We start from the raw sequence: 17,615 nt of genomic DNA, 5'->3' as shown, positions 1-17,615 counted from the left end.
TAGACGTGCGTCCGGTATCCGCCGTTAGTTCACAGGGAACTAGACAATTTATTGAGGCAGTGTGCCCCCGTTACCAAATACCATCTAGGTTCCACTTCTCTAGGCAGGCGATACCGAGAATGTACACGGACGTCAGAAAAAGACTCACCAGTGTCCTAAAAAATGCAGTTGTACCCAATGTCCACTTAACCACGGACATGTGGACAAGTGGAGCAGGGCAGACTGAGGACTATATGACTGTGACAGCCCACTGGGTAGATGTATGGACTCCCGCCGCAAGAACAGCAGCGGCGGCACCAGTAGCAGCATCTCGCAAACGCCAACTCTTTCCTAGGCAGGCTACGCTTTGTATCACCGCTTTCCAGAATACGCACACAGCTGAAAACCTCTTACGGCAACTGAGGAAGATCATCGCGGAATGGCTTACCCCAATTGGACTCTCCTGTGGATTTGTGGCATCGGACAACGCCAGCAATATTGTGTGTGCATTAAATATGGGCAAATTCCAGCACGTCCCATGTTTTGCACATACCTTGAATTTGGTGGTGCAGAATTTTTTAAAAAACGACAGGGGCGTGCAAGAGATGCTGTCGGTGGCCAGAAGAATTGCGGGACACTTTCGGCGTACAGGCACCACGTACAGAAGACTGGAGCACCACCAAAAACTACTGAACCTGCCCTGCCATCATCTGAAGCAAGAAGTGGTAACGAGGTGGAATTCAACCCTCTATATGCTTCAGAGGTTGGAGGAGCAGCAAAAGGCCATTCAAGCCTATACAATTGAGCACGATATAGTAGGTGGAATGCACCTGTCTCAAGCGCAGTGGAGAATGATTTCAACGTTGTGCAAGGTTCTGATGCCCTTTGAACTTGCCACACGTGAAGTCAGTTCAGACACTGCCAGCCTGAGTCAGGTCATTCCCCTCATCAGGCTTTTGCAGAAGAAGCTGGAGACATTGAAGGAGGAGCTAACACGGAGCGATTCCGCTAGGCATGTGGGACTTGTGGATGGAGCCCTTAATTCGCTTAACAAGGATTCACGGGTGGTCAATCTGTTGAAATCAGAGCACTACATTTTGGCCACCGTGCTCGATCCTAGATTTAAAGCCTACCTTGGATCTCTCTTTCCGGCAGACACAAGTCTGCTGGGGTTGAAAGACCTGCTGGTGACAAAATTGTCAAGTCAAGCGGAACGCGACCTGTCAACATCTCCTCCTTCACATTCTCCCGCAACTGGGGGTGCGAGGAAAAGGCTCAGAATTCCGAGCCCACCCGCTGGCGGTGATGCAGGGCAGTCTGGAGCGACTGCTGATGCTGACATCTGGTCCGGACTGAAGGACCTGACAACGATTACGGACATGTCGTCTACTGTCACTGCATATGATTCTCTCAACATTGATAGAATGGTGGAGGATTATATGAGTGACCGCATCCAAGTAGGCACGTCACACAGTCCGTACTTATACTGGCAGGAAAAAGAGGCAATTTGGAGGCCCTTGCACAAACTGGCTTTATTCTACCTAAGTTGCCCTCCCACAAGTGTGTACTCCGAAAGAGTGTTTAGTGCCGCCGCTCACCTTGTCAGCAATCGGCGTACGAGGTTACATCCAGAAAATGTGGAGAAGATGATGTTCATTAAAATGAATTATAATCAATTCCTCCGCGGAGACATTGACCAGCAGCAATTGCCTCCACAAAGTACACAGGAAGCTGAGATGGTGGATTCCAGTGGGGACGAATTGATAATCTGTGAGGAGGGGGATGTACACGGTGATATATCGGAGGGTGATGATGAGGTGGACATCTTGCCTCTGTAGAGCCAGTTTGTGCAAGGAGAGATTAATTGCTTCTTTTTTGGGGGGGGTCCAAACCAACCCGTCATATCAGTCACAGTCGTGTGGCAGACCCTGTCACTGAAATGATGGGTTGGTTAAAGTGTGCATGTCCTGTTTTGTTTATACAACATAAGGGTGGGTGGGAGGGCCCAAGGACAATTCCATCTTGCACCTCTTTTTTCTTTTCTTTTTCTTTGCGTCATGTGCTGTTTGGGGAGGGTTTTTTGGAAGGGACATCCTGCGTGACACTGCAGTGCCACTCCTAGATGGGCCCGGTGTTTGTGTCGGCCACTAGGGTCGCTTATCTTACTCACACAGCTACCTCATTGCGCCTCTTTTTTTCTTTGCGTCATGTGCTGTTTGGGGAGGGTTTTTTGGAAGGGACATCCTGCGTGACACTGCAGTGACACTCCTAGATGGGCCCGGTGTTTGTGTCGGCCACTAGGGTCGCTTATCTTACTCACACAGCTACCTCATTGCGCCTCTTTTTTTCTTTGCGTCATGTGCTGTTTGGGGAGGGTTTTTTGGAAGGGACATCCTGCGTGACACTGCAGTGCCACTCCTAGATGGGCCCGGTGTTTGTGTCGGCCACTAGGGTCGCTAATCTTACTCACACAGCTACCTCATTGCGCCTCTTTTTTTCTTTGCGTCATGTGCTGTTTGGGGAGGGTTTTTTGGAAGGGCCATCCTGCGTGACACTGCAGTGCCACTCCTAGATGGGCCCGGTGTTTGTGTCGGCCACTAGGGTCACTTATCTTACTCACACAGCGACCTCGGTGCAAATTTTAGGACTAAAAATAATATTGTGAGGTGTGAGGTATTCAGAATAGACTGAAAATGAGTGGAAATTATGGTTTTTGAGGTTAATAATACTTTGGGATCAAAATGACCGCCAAATTCTATGATTTAAGCTGTTTTTTAGGTTTTTTGGAAAAAAACACCCGAATCCAAAACACACCCGAATCCGACAAAAAAAATTCGGTGAGGTTTTGCCAAAACGCGGTCGAACCCAAAACACGGCCGCGGAACCGAACCCAAAACCAAAACACAAAACCCGAAAAATTTCCGGCGCTCATCTCTAGCACATGTGCAGTTTCCCGATTATCAGGAAACTGCACAGGAGATCACAGGGGAGAGATTGAACCTGAACAACCCCTCTTAATTCTATATTTTTAAATTGCATGGTTTAAAAATGCCAACCTATTTTCCTTAACTGGCAAGTACACAAACCATATGATCTATAAATGTGTGGATTGTATAAAATGGCCATCTTTTTAGACATGGTTTTGAGAGAAAAAGTAGTGTTTGAGCTGTCTTACCTGTCGGAATATGTAAAAAATAATGAATTATATATTTTAAAAAAACACTCCCTTCCCTTCTCTAACAGCCCAGTGCTAATTAGCTTTGGGCCAGCCTTCTAGGGGTAGGCTCAAGTGTTGGTTCTCTTGTTTAATAAAGATATAATCCTGTCATCTTACTTAAATAAATACTTATACTTAAACTTATTATTAACCGTTATGTTCACTTATTTTATTGGGGTGCAATTATTTTTAGAAATAATATACTGTAGTTATATGTCCCTCATTAATTTCACTAATAATAAAGCATTCCCCCCTTGTATAAATAAATGGCACTTATCATTGTTTGCTTCATAAAATTAAAAATGGCCCACTTAATTTATGAGGTAAAAGTTCCTAACAAATATAAAAATCTGTATAGTATTGGCCAGGGCGGGAAGGGTGCATGGCCAGCATCATAGAATCATTTTAGTAAAGGCCTGCATATAATGTACCTCTCTAGCTTTTCGATCCTCTGCTTTGGTCTCCAAATAGCAGTGTGGGTGCCCCTTAGTTTGGCACATACACAGTAAATCCCTGATTAGGCCAGGTCTCTGTTATTTTGAGAGCAGGACAGGGGCCTTGGGAACTAACAGGGGCCATGGAGCAGTTTAACCACTGTTGTCGATGTTCAGGTCTAATGTTGTAAATAATGCAATTGTAATGATGTATGGAACAATACTACTGAAGCCATTTGTTTGCTTTTTTCTTTATGTCTTTGTTAGTATATATCTCTTGGTGAACTGACCATCCTACTATACGTGTATATTTGATTTAGGATTTTCTGCGCAATATTCCTGACAGTATTCTATCCTCAGACATGTACGGACTATGGATGGAGGTTACAGAAATGGGGAAACCTGAATATAAGATAAAAGTCATAAAAAGGTTAGTTCACAACAGAATGAGGAGTATATGTACAAAGGGTCAACTGCTTCCCAGAGGGGTTGAGTAACCTACTGATATCTGTTAAAGTATTCTGTGCAGGATCATTGGAAAAAACTGTCAGCCGGGATTCCGGCCATCAATATACCGACAGCGGGATCATGTCCATCGGTATGCCGACAGCGGGGTGAGCGCTAGAAAAAACCATGCGGGCTTGCTGCACTCGCCACGCTGCTGGGTACGGTGGTTCGCTGTGCTCGCCACAGGTTAGATTCTCTCTCTATGGGTGTCGTGGACAGCCATAGAGGTAGAAAAGCCTGTGGCGCTGGGATTCCAGCGGCAGTATTTCACCACTACTTGGGATTCCGGCGTTGGCATCGTGACCTCCGGGATCCCGACTAGTGGTATTGTAACCGCTTCCCTTCTGTGCATCTGAGGAGGTTTTTTAAAAACATTTCTAGTTAAACAATGATATGTCCTTATAAACAATGATATATTCTTATTATATGAGTGTAAAGTATTTAGCTCAAAAGAAAAAAATTGTTTAAAACCTTTAATACTCCACATAAGCATTCCACCACTATGGTAAGCCTTTCATGGGTTAGCTCTGATTTAAAAAAAAGCAGAGTGAAAATATTACCTTGTATGCTGTAGAAGTTTATAAGTTTCCAGCACTTGGGAAGCCAACTGCATTTGAATTGTATTTATAATGGTCCTTCCTTCCTTCAGACATACTGGGACTCATACAGAGTCAGGTTCGCTTATTGCGCAAATGTGTACTGTGCATACTCCCAAACAAAGCATATTTCAACATCATATGCAGATTTGCAAATAATGGATCTAATACATCCACTTTTATTATATGCATAATTGCAGCAATCCATTTTTTATTTCTTTTTTCTCAGGGTTTGGTTATTGTGACTTTATACCAGTTTGCCCAAATGGTTACTGCATATTTGCTTTCTTTTTTAACAACACAACTCGCAGGGGATTTAAGAATAATATGTACAACTTACAAGCCTTAGCTGTAGCCCAAGTATGTACACATTATATGCATAAAGTTGGCACACTGGGTTATGGCCACAGCTATTGTGCTTGTTGATATACAGTATTGGGTGGGGTTCAGTATGATTTGCTGGCGTATGGGATGCCGGCGGTCAGAATACCGATACTGGTATCCCAAGGGAGGTAAGACTGTTCCCCCCTGTCCCCTACACCCTAGCCCTCCCTTCCTGCAGCCAAACCCTAACCTCCCCCCGGTGTTGCCTAAACCTAACCCCTTTGCCCCGTAGCCTAACCCTCCCCTCTTAGTGCATAAACCTACCCCCCCCCCCCCCCAATGGTGCCTATCCCTAACCTCCAGCCCCTCCACAGCCTAACCGTAACCCCCCCAGGAGGCGCCAAAACCTAACACACACACCCCTGTCCCAAATCCGCCCGCAATACTTATGGTCGTGATGCCGGCTGATGGGATTCTGGCATAGGTCTCCTGACTCTGTTGGGATTCTGGCATCAGCATTCTGATGGCTGTCGGGATTCCGGCGTCAGCATTCCGGATGCCGGGATCCCGACAGCCGGCATCTTAACAACATTCAATGAGGTGACCTATAGGATGAAGTCTACAGGAGAATGGGTGGATTTCATGCTCTGTGGTACTGGATGAAGCCAGTCTTTGAACAGGCATTGCACTCCTATGACACAGACTATTTTTCCTACTCTGTAACAATACAGGTATTTGGTCGCTGCTTGCTTTAGGAAACCCAATTTACACAATTTACTATTTCTAGCCTGTTGGAGCAGCTTCCGGAAGCTAATTACATTTTGCTACAGCATTTGTTTGCTGTACTGACTCACATTGAGGAGAACTCTGAAGAGAATCAGATGACTGCTTCCAACCTTGCACTCTGCATAGCTCCCACTATGTTATGGCTGCCCACTGTGAATGACCCAGAAGAGGAGAGCAAGTCAACAAAAAAGGTAAACTCAGAATGACAAGACAAGTTATTCTATGGTATTAAGAGCTTGATTCATTTTTGTAAGTAAAGCAAAAAAGCAAGCAATTGAGCAAAACCATGTGGGGCAGATGTAACATGTGCAGAGAGAGTTAGATTTGGGTGGGGTGAGTTCAAACTGAAATCTAAATTGCAGTGTAAATATAAAGCTGTCTTAACATTTGTGGGATTCATGCAAAAGAAGCCAGCATTTACCCTGCACAGAAAAAAATATAAATGTATTTGTTCCCCTTGCTTGGCAACATAGTTTGTTCCACACACAAAGTTGCTTGCTTTTTTTGCTTTACTTACAAACATGACTCGGGCCCTAAATACACTAAATATAGGTGGTCTGCTTTAACTCTGAGTGTAAAAAGTAAAAATTTTCAGTACTGTGGACATACATTGCAGGACTACGGGGTCTAAGGGGGTAATTCAGACTGCATCGCTGTCGAAACCCAGGGAGCCCAGTTAGATGCTATCAGCATCTCACTAGCTGCGGTCGCCTCTGCCTGATTGACGGTCGCGGGGCGGGAGGGGGCGTGCCAACGGCATTAGAATGCCGTTGGTGGGGCGCAGTCCAGACAACGAAGGCATGTTGGGGGGGGGGGGGGCCGCGGCGGCTGTGTAATGTCACATGCAGCCGCTGTTACCTGGAGCGCGGCGGGTAGGCATCCCCCCGCATGTCAGAGTAAATGATCGTAGATGTGCTAAATTTAGCACATCTATGATCAACTCTGAAGTACCCCCTATGTACTAAGCCTTGGAGAGAAATAAAGTGGATGGAGATAAAGTACCAGTCAATCAGCTCCTAACTGTCATGTTGCATGCTGTGTTTGAAAAGTGACAGGAGCTGGTTGGTTGGTACTTCATCTGTGCCCACTTCATCTCTCTTCAAGGTTGTTATGTCCTACAAGGTGTGGAATAACATTCAGTTATAAAACAGGGATCTTTTGTGCTAATGTCTCGATGCCATACTAGATCTTATCAGAAACTGGATGTTCTTGGTTTTTGTAAAAGTTTACCCATTTTTATGTTTAATAAATTGACTGACCAATTTCGAGTTGCTAAATGATGACAGCAGTGGGATCAAATGAAGGCCGTCTAAAGAGCATTGTAGGCCCTGGGCAAAACAATTCAAATCAGACACCAACTGACCCCTCCCCTCATTAATAAAGTCAGACCCTTGATCAGATGCACAAATGCCACCCCCCCTCAATTAATAAAAGCAGACCCCTGATCTGACAGTCCTCTCCCTATGCACAAAATAAGACTTCAATTTAAAAAAAAAATTACCCTCCTGCGGCCCTGTGATGCAGGGTCGGACTGTCCCACAGGGGTACCAGGGAAACCACCGGTAGGCCCCACTGCCTGAGTGTCCACTCCTTCCTCTAGGGATCAGGTTCCAGACTGTGCACTTGTATTATACATGGTAGATATGTTGCATTACACTGCACTAAACTATTGTGTATTTAGGCTGGCCACACCCTTAAGTATGGGCCGCTATCCCAGCATTCCCCCGGTGGGCCCTTCATGCCCCGGTCCGACAATGCTGTGATGTCTCTCCGCATGCCTCCATAGCTGTCAGCACTCTGACTGGTGGATAGCTCCTGCCATACAGGGCCGGATTTAGGGGGGGGGGCGAACGGGGCGACCGCCCCCCCTAACATACAGCTCCCTTCCATGTGCTGCTTTGCACACAGTGTGCCGGAGATCTGCATTAGGCCCTCCCACAGCAGAGTGAGTCACAGCTGGGTGAGACAGATAGACGGGATTGAGCTGAGCACTTGTGCAGAGGGAGGAGAGAGCTCTCCCGAGTCCCAGCCAATCAGAGCTGGCCTTCCTCCCCTGCTCCTCCGCTCTCCCCTGGTCTCCCTGTGTGTGAGCCTGGTCAGCCTGTTGCAAAGCATTACTGGGATTGGGAGTCTCTCGCATCTCACCAGTGTCTGCCCTGCATCATGTCTCCTGACTGAGCTGCAGGAGGAGCCCCCCTCCTCACCTTCCTTCTCCCCTCAGAAATTCCAATCTCCTTGTCTGCAGCTTGTAACGGAGATCAGTGTCCGGTATGTGTGCACTGTGCAACGGCTGATGTCTGCATGGGTGGTCTTCTGTTTGCCGGCGGTCGGGCTCCCGGCGCTCAGTATACCGGCGCCGGGAGCCCGACAGCCGGCATACCGACACTTATTTTCCCTCGTGGGGGTCCACGACCCCCATAGAGGGAGAATAAAATAGTGTGGCGCGCGTAGCGCGCCACCGTGCCCGTAGCGTGGCGAGCGCAGCGAGCCCGCAAGGGGCTCATTTGCGCTCGCCAAGCTGTCGGTAAGCCGGCGGTCGGGCTCCCGGCGCCGGGATGCTGGTCGCCGGGAGCCCGACCGCCGGCCAGCCGTAGTGAACCCGTCTGCATACAGGTCAGACTTCAGCACTCAGTGAAGGGAGACATGCATTCTGTGTGATAGCAGCAGCATTGGGTGAAGAGAGAGGTCTGTGCAGACTGCTTGTAACATGAGACATGTCTCCTCACAGACAGACTACAGGCAGTGCTGTACACCTTTCTTAGGTGCAGCCACAGACTTTCACCCTGACCCCCACTGCTGCTCATTTATTAGTTAGCATCACAATACAATTTAATAAAAAATAATATACTACTCTTATCTCACACACAAAAACAGCTAAATTCCCCATTGCTTTGAAAGTTTCATATTTTGCGTTTGGGAGGGGCTGGACTAGAAGTGGGAGGAGTAATGAGTAGAGAGGGGAGAAGTCCGCATTGATTCTTAAACCGCCCCCCCTAAAAGAAATGTCTAGATCTGTCCCTGCTGCCATCCACCAATCAGCATGTGGACAGCCATTCACTGGGAGGCATGCAGAGGATGTGTAATTCACAATCAAAGCAGTCAGGAAGCATTTTCTCTGCCTGCGTATCAGCCGACTGCCCTATACACGGAGTCACCTCTAGTCCACCGACAGTTTCTCCTGTTGACCAGTGCCCAGGAATAAATATCCCCCATCACTAAGTCACTGGCTATCAGGATAATTGAATGGAAAAGGTTACTGGCAGCATTATATGTGAGATACGTGATGTGCTTTTGGTGCCTGTTACCTATTTAATGCAGAAAAGGTAATTTGGAAAAGTAAATGGCTCATTTACTCCTTATCTGTAGTAAAATTCTGTTTTTGTGTGTGTATTTTGAACGTCCAGTGTAAGCATTTCAGGGCAGAGATCACTGTGTGCTTATTTTGTATATTTGCTATCTTACATTCCAAACATCCTAATTATAGAAATATTTCCCTCAATGATGGAAACTGTGAGTGTACCGGGGAGTCCTTTCACACTAAGCAGGGGTTCCTGGCTGGGTTCTTCCTTTGAATTACATGGTATTACACTTTATAGTTGGCATGTCTGCACACTTTGTTCCGTTTTTTCGGATATCCTTAATATGTCGACATTTTGAATAATTAAGACATACTTTTTTTTTTTCAAGTTAATAAAATAGTACAAAAAGAAAGACCAAAATATCTCATGCATGGAAAATTACTCTGTCTTCTTAATTAGAGCACATTATATTATGTAGGCCTTGAAAAATAAAGTAATTGTTTAAGGTGCACAACCACCAATCATCCCAGTGTTGATGTTTTCATACAGGTGGCTCTTCTGATACAGTTTCTGATAGAGAATTATCAGCTTATCTTTGGGCAAGATGCTGAATCTTTGTTTACCAAACACAAAAACCAAGACTCAGGAACCACTGAGGAATTAACAGGTAATGTTTTACTCAAGGGCATATTTAACATATAATGAATTTTGCCCATTAAATGTAATTTCTTATTAACGTATATTACGGCATTAAGAAATTCTAAAAATATGGTATTTATTTTCCTTTTGTGACTATTATGAATAAGCAAAATAGAACACTGAAGTTAATCCAATCACTAAAATAATCACATTGTTGGGATTATACTGTCACAATTTAAAATACAAGACTATTATATATGGAGTATGGGATTTGTGCCACTCCTCTAGTCAGAGGTAAGCGGTAGTAGGGCCTTAACTAGGGGTCGACACTCAGGTCATCCACTGGACACTCATGTCAGCGCTGTACTTACTGGTATTGCTGTCCACACCTCCTCTGCTCAACAGAATGATGTCATGCATACAACATCATGACATCGAGCGCTCAGAGGGGCTGCCAGCACAGGGCGCATTTGAGCCCGGTTTAATTTGACTGGTAGATTTTGCCTCCTTGATGAGATGTAGGGAAATCCAGAATGCAAGTTATCTGGAATATGTCTTTTAAACAGGACAAATTATGACTTTCTTGTCCATATCAATCAAATATGCTCCCACAAGTTGATAAAAGAGTTAGTGTTTATTTATTTTTATTATTATTATCCTTTATTTATATGGCACCACAAGGATTCTGTAGCGTCTTATAAAGTACATAAACAATTGAGCAAAACAGGAAAACAGCGACTTACAGAACAAGACAATGCAGGACTAGGACATGGCTTATACACATTGCGGCATCAGTGGTCATAGCACTCAAATAAGCAGCAAGATGGCAGAAACGAAGGGTTAGGTGCCATTGTAGGGAGTATGGCATAGATGATAGTATAAGTAAGGGAAGGAAACGCACATGAGGGAAGAGGAACCTGCTTGAGAAAGGTTATATTAAAAGAAAGATCAGATGACAGTTCATTAAGTACATTCTGTGGTTTCCATGACTTCAAATGTAAATGATGTGTTTCACGGGTTGCAGACTGCATCATCTTATTTGGAAATGCACTTTAGAAATGTGGGTCCTGCCATAAGCTGCACCATGTTCTACGTATTATGTTCACATAGAATATTTCAGTATGCACCAGAAGAGAACCATCCATGTAAGCTGGTTACAGCAAAGGATGTGGGATTTAAATAGACTAAGTTTTTTATTTTTAAATATTTTCAAGTGATGTTGTCTAACAGCATACTAGGATTTTTTCACCTGACAAAACATTTCTTTACAGGCATACATATGATCCAGGGACAAGATTCCTCTGATGAGCTTGAATTTGTGGCTTCAGATTTGGACAAGTTAGAACTGAAAGATGAAAATGTTGTTTTTGATGAGTCTTTGCTACTAGCGGAAAATAAAGATTGGGACCTCTTTAGTGAAATAGCTGCCTGTTATCAGAGCAAAACAAATATGGACATCTTAGACTGTTATAGCACTGACCCATTGAACTGCTTAGATTCTGCATGTTGCCTCTGTCCAGCCAGAGACCGATGCTCTTCAGAACCAAGTGTATGTCTCAGTTCCAGGCTTCCTGCTGAGGACCATGAACCAGTGGCCCGACAGTCTAGCTGTGATGCCACCATCATACACAATCAATTTGATTACATAAATAAACTAAAACAGCTGTGTCTGGAGAGTCAGAAGCTGCTAAACCACAAACTGGGTCCTAGCATGAAAAACACTCAACGAGGCTATTGGAAGTCTACCCAAGCTAATACAATAATGAAGGAGAAGAGTCCACAAAAGCCAAGCCCTTCAAACAGATCAAGCTTTTCAAGCCTGTCTTCCACTACCACCTCCCCCTCCATCTCCTCCCTAAGTTCCTTGGACAGTGCTTTCTCTTATTGCTCAGAGTCCTCAGTATTTAGCCCCAGTGAGGTCACCTCTTTACCATTTATGTTCGGGACATCAGCCAGATTGCACACACTATCCCCAGAAATTACCAAAAAGAAATTAAAAGAGTGGCATATACCTTTGTCAACACTTTTTGGTGGCAACTCTTGTGATCTCGAATCGTGGGAGATGCAGTGGGAATCAAAAGTGAATGGCTGTGTAGGGGAGAATGATACAGCCACCAATAAAGTCCCAGTTCAAAGTGGTATCCAGAATGTATGTGTTGACAAGGAATCAAGTCGCAACTGTAACTACTCTGTACAAGCCAAAGACAGTGGCACATCTCCAAAGGAATCAAGAGTTGAAGGATACCATGTCAGAACTGAAGCAGATCTAGAAAATGGGCATTGTGTTCATAAAGAAACCTCTGTCAAGCACATTGAGATTAGGAGACCACCAGAATCTTCCAATGGTGAGGGTCTTCAGCGTACGAAGGTCACGTTTTTTATGTCTCCTAATATAATGACAGTAGAAAATCTGAATGACCAGAAAGTAAATGCAGATACCAGTAGCTCAGGCTCTAAAAGCACACAATTCCAAATACCACAGACAGTATTCTATGGTCAAAATACACCACTGGTACTGCATTCAGTGTCCAGGAGGCAACAACCAGAATTAGAGAAACCTTACTGGCAAACACAACTCAAACGTGTACTTAACAGTGACCCTAAAAATGAGCCAACAATGAGTAACAAACCTGAAAACCTTTCTTCCATAGTTATAGACAATGAGGTTTTAAACAATTCTAAGCACCGTTTAGAAGAGTCCAAAAAGGAGGAAACCACCAAAGAAATAACACTTACTAAAAGCCATAACAAGACCATAGCATCCTTCACTCAGACTATCCGTATAACTTTACCATCTTCTGTCAAGAACACTGTGAGGGACTATTTCAAGTACAGCAGCCCTAAGTCTACTTCTCAAGCAGTGAGTGTGGAAAGCAAACTGGCCCAGAATAAAACTGAAAGCTGTAACTCACTGGTTCAAGATGAGACCAAGAAGACAAAGGAACAGAGTTGTTTCGTAGAAGAATCATTTGTATAAAAATGGGCAGCGAAAATGATTTTATTTTTTTGTATCAAATGCAAAATGATGCTGCGAATGTAAATGCTATACAAAGTTTAAGATGTTAACAGTTTAGTATTACAAAGCTTTGGATCAAGTAAAAAGTTTATTTTGTATATTTTCACAGTTTTGAGTGAAATTTTATAATGTGCAACCAGGTGACTGCTCTGTAAGTTCTTCTTAAGTTTAAGTGGGGAATCTTTTTTTTATAACCCCCTTTCATACACTAACATACTGTAGTGCCCAGCTCCTCTCCAAAACCAGCTGAGAAACTAGTGAAAAGGACCACATGCTGAAAATGTTTTTACAAACTATATTATTTATAGCTTACCTGACTGAGGAGATCAAGCATTCTCCTATGTTTGACACAATGTTCAAAATGTTTGCATGGTTGTGTATGTGCATACAGTATAATAGAATGACTCGTACTGATAAACAGAACATATGTTTACATATACTGTAGGTTTCCTACAGACTCGTTTGCTAACACTGCATTTACCAATCAGCCATGAGATGTTACCTGTTTAATGCAGTTAGACAATGAAAGCAAGTGTTTAATTTGTTTACTGCAAATACCTTAATGTATTGTCTTGTTTTCAGAAAAATAGGTAAAAAAAACAGTATTTATTAATTCAATGTAATCATAACAGATCAAAAAGTATGTACCAGTGAGAAAGAATAAATGTACATTGACATATCGTCCGGGCAGTGTAGTGTATGAAGAGACAGGAATGGTTTATAGCAGGGGTGGGAAACCTGTGGCCCTCCAGCTGTTATTGAACTACACATCCCAGCATACCCTGCAATAGTTTTAGCATAGCCAAATAACAAAACTGTAGCAGGGCATGCTGGTATGTGTAGTTCAACAACAGCTGGAGGGCCAAAGGTTCCCCACCCATGGTTTCTAGCTTATGGTTGTTGTAAGAAAGATTAAAAACTCTGGTGTGAAGGACACACTGTACCCCTGTAGTGTACTTCTGGTGGGTCTGGGACATGTAGTTCTATAAAAGGTGAATTTACTGTACATGGCTGTCAAGAAGCATAGCTGAAATAAATCTCAGAATGAAATCCACAATGCATTTTGTAACAAAGACATCTGTTTATATGGTAAATGACATTCCCTGTGAAATCACGTACATTTAAGCTGGGTACACACAGCGATATGTTGTCCGATCTGGTGGATTGGCCGACACATCGCTCACATCGGCGCATATCAAGCAGTGTGTGCCCGATATGTGGGTGCCGGTGATCGCTAGTGACATCGTCAGGTTTAATGTGCTGCATATCAAACCTGACGATATCACTAGTTTCCTTCATTAACATCGTACTCAGGTTCCGATACGGTGGCCCGTTGGGCGGACATATCGGCTGGGTACACATTGCTAGAGTGTGTTTCAGCATTATATGCTGCCTCTGGGATAAATATGTGATACTACTATATTGTCTGAGTCTTTATAGATCACAATACAACTACAATAGAGAAACATTCATTCATGTTAAAACACTTATAATTAAAGTGTGCAATAAACTGTTAATTAATAGTATCTCATATGCAGGTAGGTTGGAGTGTCCGATACTTGATTTTTAAGAGACGTAAAGGCACAATGCTAAGAAGAAATGAAATGTTCACTTGAGTTTTAAATGAATATCCCACAATTAATAAGACAATTTACAACGATTGATTTTCATTCTTCTGCTACACAAGGAAGGACTCGTACACACCGTTATGGAAAACCGTTAGTTACAGTACTCCATAGATTACGCATTGGCAGCTTTGCCTTGTTGGACGAATGCAAGGGTAATACACTGTAACCCTGTACAGAGTGCCGGCATATAGAATAGAAGAGAATGGATGATGGTGATGGTGTGCGCATGTTGATTAGCAAGGTGTGGGGCATGTTATAACATTGTATTACTACAAAGCAGATTCTTATCAGGGGACCCGATAAGGATCCCGGCGGTCGGGATCCCGACAGATCACTTTTATATATTAGAGTATGTTTAACATATAGGAATCATGCAAAGTATGTGGTAAGAGGGGAAAATGGTCATGTTAGTTTGTTAGTGTTAATGTTAGTGAATTGCACTTTGTTTTTAGCTTACTGTACATTTAAAGTCTACTTTATGGCCATACCTTGCATTGCTGGATCTATGGTATATACCTTTAGCTAGGTTTGGGGCAAAATGTATGGAATTAATTTAAACAGGAAACACTTGATGCAAAATTGTAATTTAGTGCTTCCTGCTCATACTTACTGTAGTACTGATTAAAGTGTTTATGCTGCTTACAAATAAGTCATTATAGTAGCATGTCAGATATGAGTAAGGGGTAATAGCTGAAATATTAGTACTGTATATATTTTATCTTTGAATAGCACTTTTTAATAAATAATTTGGGCCTGATTCTGAGTCATATGAAATGTGAACGCAGTCCTGACTTATGACTTGCATAAGGAAGGATGCGATCTCATAGTGATTGATAGCGGCGGGCATTCGGCGGGCGTCGACACAGTGTTTTCAGGGAGTGGTCCGGCGAACGCAGGCATGTCTAGAACGCTTTCGGGGCGGCTGCATCACGTCACATGTAGCCGCTGCAGAACAAAAGATGGCGCCGGACAGTCTGCCTGTGCAGCCTGGGGTCGTCCTCTATTTGATATGTTTGCAATTAAAATGCGAACGCGTCATGGGGCAGCGCAACACACCTGCTGGCGGCCTTACTTTGTGCTGGGCGGCCCCCAGCAGGAGAGTATATGGATGCAGATTTTGTTCTGGAAGCAAGATCTGCGTCCATCTCTGGATAATCCCTATAGTGCTTCCATTATGTAGCTATGTGTTGCGGACCGTCAGTGTGTGGGGATCCAGATTGATCGCCAAGGCTACCCTGTTAATCTGGCATTGCAGACTGAAGCAAATGGAATGCTAATGCAATTCTACAATAATACTCTGAGTCTTACGCATCTACTGTATATCATCAGACTGCCTCACTCTTCCACCAGTGACGGCAGCTGCCTGTCACCATTATTATAGGCACTTACACCTACACTATGTTATGTGCAGGTGATGGGACTGACTTTGGTGTCTGTTCTGTATACACATAATGTGGCCAAAAAGTCTGGCACACACTCATGGCACAATTCTCTGGCATGCATTTATGTTGTTGCCACCCATTTGCCACACTGAAATACCCATTCTTGGGGTGACACCAAAATCCTGCCTCCTCCACAGTGGCCAGGTGTGTAGCAGTGCAGAGAGAGACTGGTAGCAGCCCAGCATCAGCAGGAATGCGGGACATGACCCCTGAGTGATGAAAATGGGTGACCCGCAAACCCAAGCCCCCTCCCACAAAACGCACAACTTTCCTGTTGCACACGCCGGTGGGCTACTTTGGCGCTTCAGGTGTGAGGGACCCCAGTGACACCACTGCCATCAGTATGTCAATGCCAGTATTTCGGATATGGTATGAAGATCAACATTCAGAATATTGACATGGACATAATGTTGACATGTTACAATCACCTGTGGATATTCTAGCAGTGTTGACACTCTGGCAATGTCGATATTTCATATGTCAACACAACGTCCATATCAACTTTCTAGATAAATTGATGAACGCTAGAGGGATTTGTTATTATAGCTCAACATTCACCCCGGCTTAGTAAGTGTGTGTTCACATAGTTAGGATTTACTGTACAAGAGGAAATAAAACACAGGCTGGTCTAGCTGTCAGAATCATATCCTAAACCACAATGAATCTATTGATGGATGAGGACTGAGCGTAATTGAGCTCACATTTAGTACATGTTTTTGTCTGTTCTGTAGGCACAAATTCATGGCTTGCAGAATCTCAATTAAAAACTGTGATTAATTCTGATTGGAGCTTCGTATGCTATAGCTTGCAACATCACAGGTTCTCAAACTCGATCCTCAGGACCCCACACAGTGCATGTTTTGCAGGTCTCCTCACAGAGTCACAAGTGGAATAATCAGTTCTTCCTGCGGACCTTTTAAAATGTGTCAGTGAGTAATTAATACTCCTGTGTACCTGCTGGGTTACCTGCAAAACATGCACTGTGTGGGGTCCTGAGGACCGAGTTTGAGAACCTGTGGTTTACATTTTTAAACATCACAGTGAGAGACACACAGACCCTTCAGTTAATAAGAGAAAATCAGCAATTACTGGGTTGCTGGAGCACATTGGTGTGAGAGATGTTAGCACAATTTTGTGGTCACAGTGTTAGCCAAGAGCAAGAGGAATGTAAATATGAAATATGTGAGATGACAAAAATGTGCTGCCAAATTAGTGCTGTAAAGCAGGATTATAAGTTAAGGGCCTGAAAAATGCTATCCTATTTATAACCAAGGACTAAGATGAAAGGATACAGAACTCAGTTCAGAAATAGAATTGAAGACACTGGACAAGATACAGTATTTTCTTCATCTCCTTAAATTAACACTAGTGCAAAAAATGATAATTACCTGAGATATAGCACCAGGCGCAAGAGTCCTCTGCGGTTTAGGAAAACTCACCCCCTACAAATGCTACAGAACATCAGTTCTTCCTACAGAATGTTCAGGGGAGAGTTATCCCAAAGGGTGGGGCTGCTTGGCAAAATCCTTCTAGTTAAAGGCAGGGGTTAAAGTGGGGGCGAACGAGGTGGAACTGAGTTCCACCACCTGTAATTGTAGGTGGAACTAGTTCCACCTCCTCCATGGCCTTGCACAGTAATTCCATAATGTGTATAAGGGGTACCACTGTGTAGCATAATGTGAATAAAGGGCACTACTGAGTGATGTCATGTGAATAAGGGACACTACTATGTGGTGTAATTTGAATAA

The 17,615-nt window shown here is 43.8% G+C and overlaps 1 protein-coding gene across 2 annotated transcripts in view; it reads left to right on the top strand.

Moving 5' to 3' along the window:
• The window catches only part of LOC134948818 (rho GTPase-activating protein 20-like), a 249,261-nt gene extending 235,407 nt beyond the window's left edge, over positions 1-13,854 (top strand). For both annotated transcript variants that reach the window (XM_063937064.1, XM_063937065.1), the window contains 4 exons: positions 3,951-4,060; positions 5,845-6,034; positions 9,692-9,809; positions 11,053-13,854. In XM_063937064.1, coding sequence (XP_063793134.1) covers positions 3,951-4,060; positions 5,845-6,034; positions 9,692-9,809; positions 11,053-12,758 — 2,124 coding nt within the window. In that variant the 3' untranslated portion in view covers positions 12,759-13,854. The remainder of the gene's footprint in view (positions 1-3,950; positions 4,061-5,844; positions 6,035-9,691; positions 9,810-11,052) is intronic.
• Positions 13,855-17,615: the final 3,761 nt, after the last annotated feature.

This window comes from Pseudophryne corroboree, chromosome 8, assembly GCF_028390025.1.
Source record: "Pseudophryne corroboree isolate aPseCor3 chromosome 8, aPseCor3.hap2, whole genome shotgun sequence".
NCBI classification, from domain to species: domain Eukaryota; kingdom Metazoa; phylum Chordata; class Amphibia; order Anura; family Myobatrachidae; genus Pseudophryne; species Pseudophryne corroboree.
This window is presented reverse-complemented; position numbering and strand designations above follow the sequence as displayed.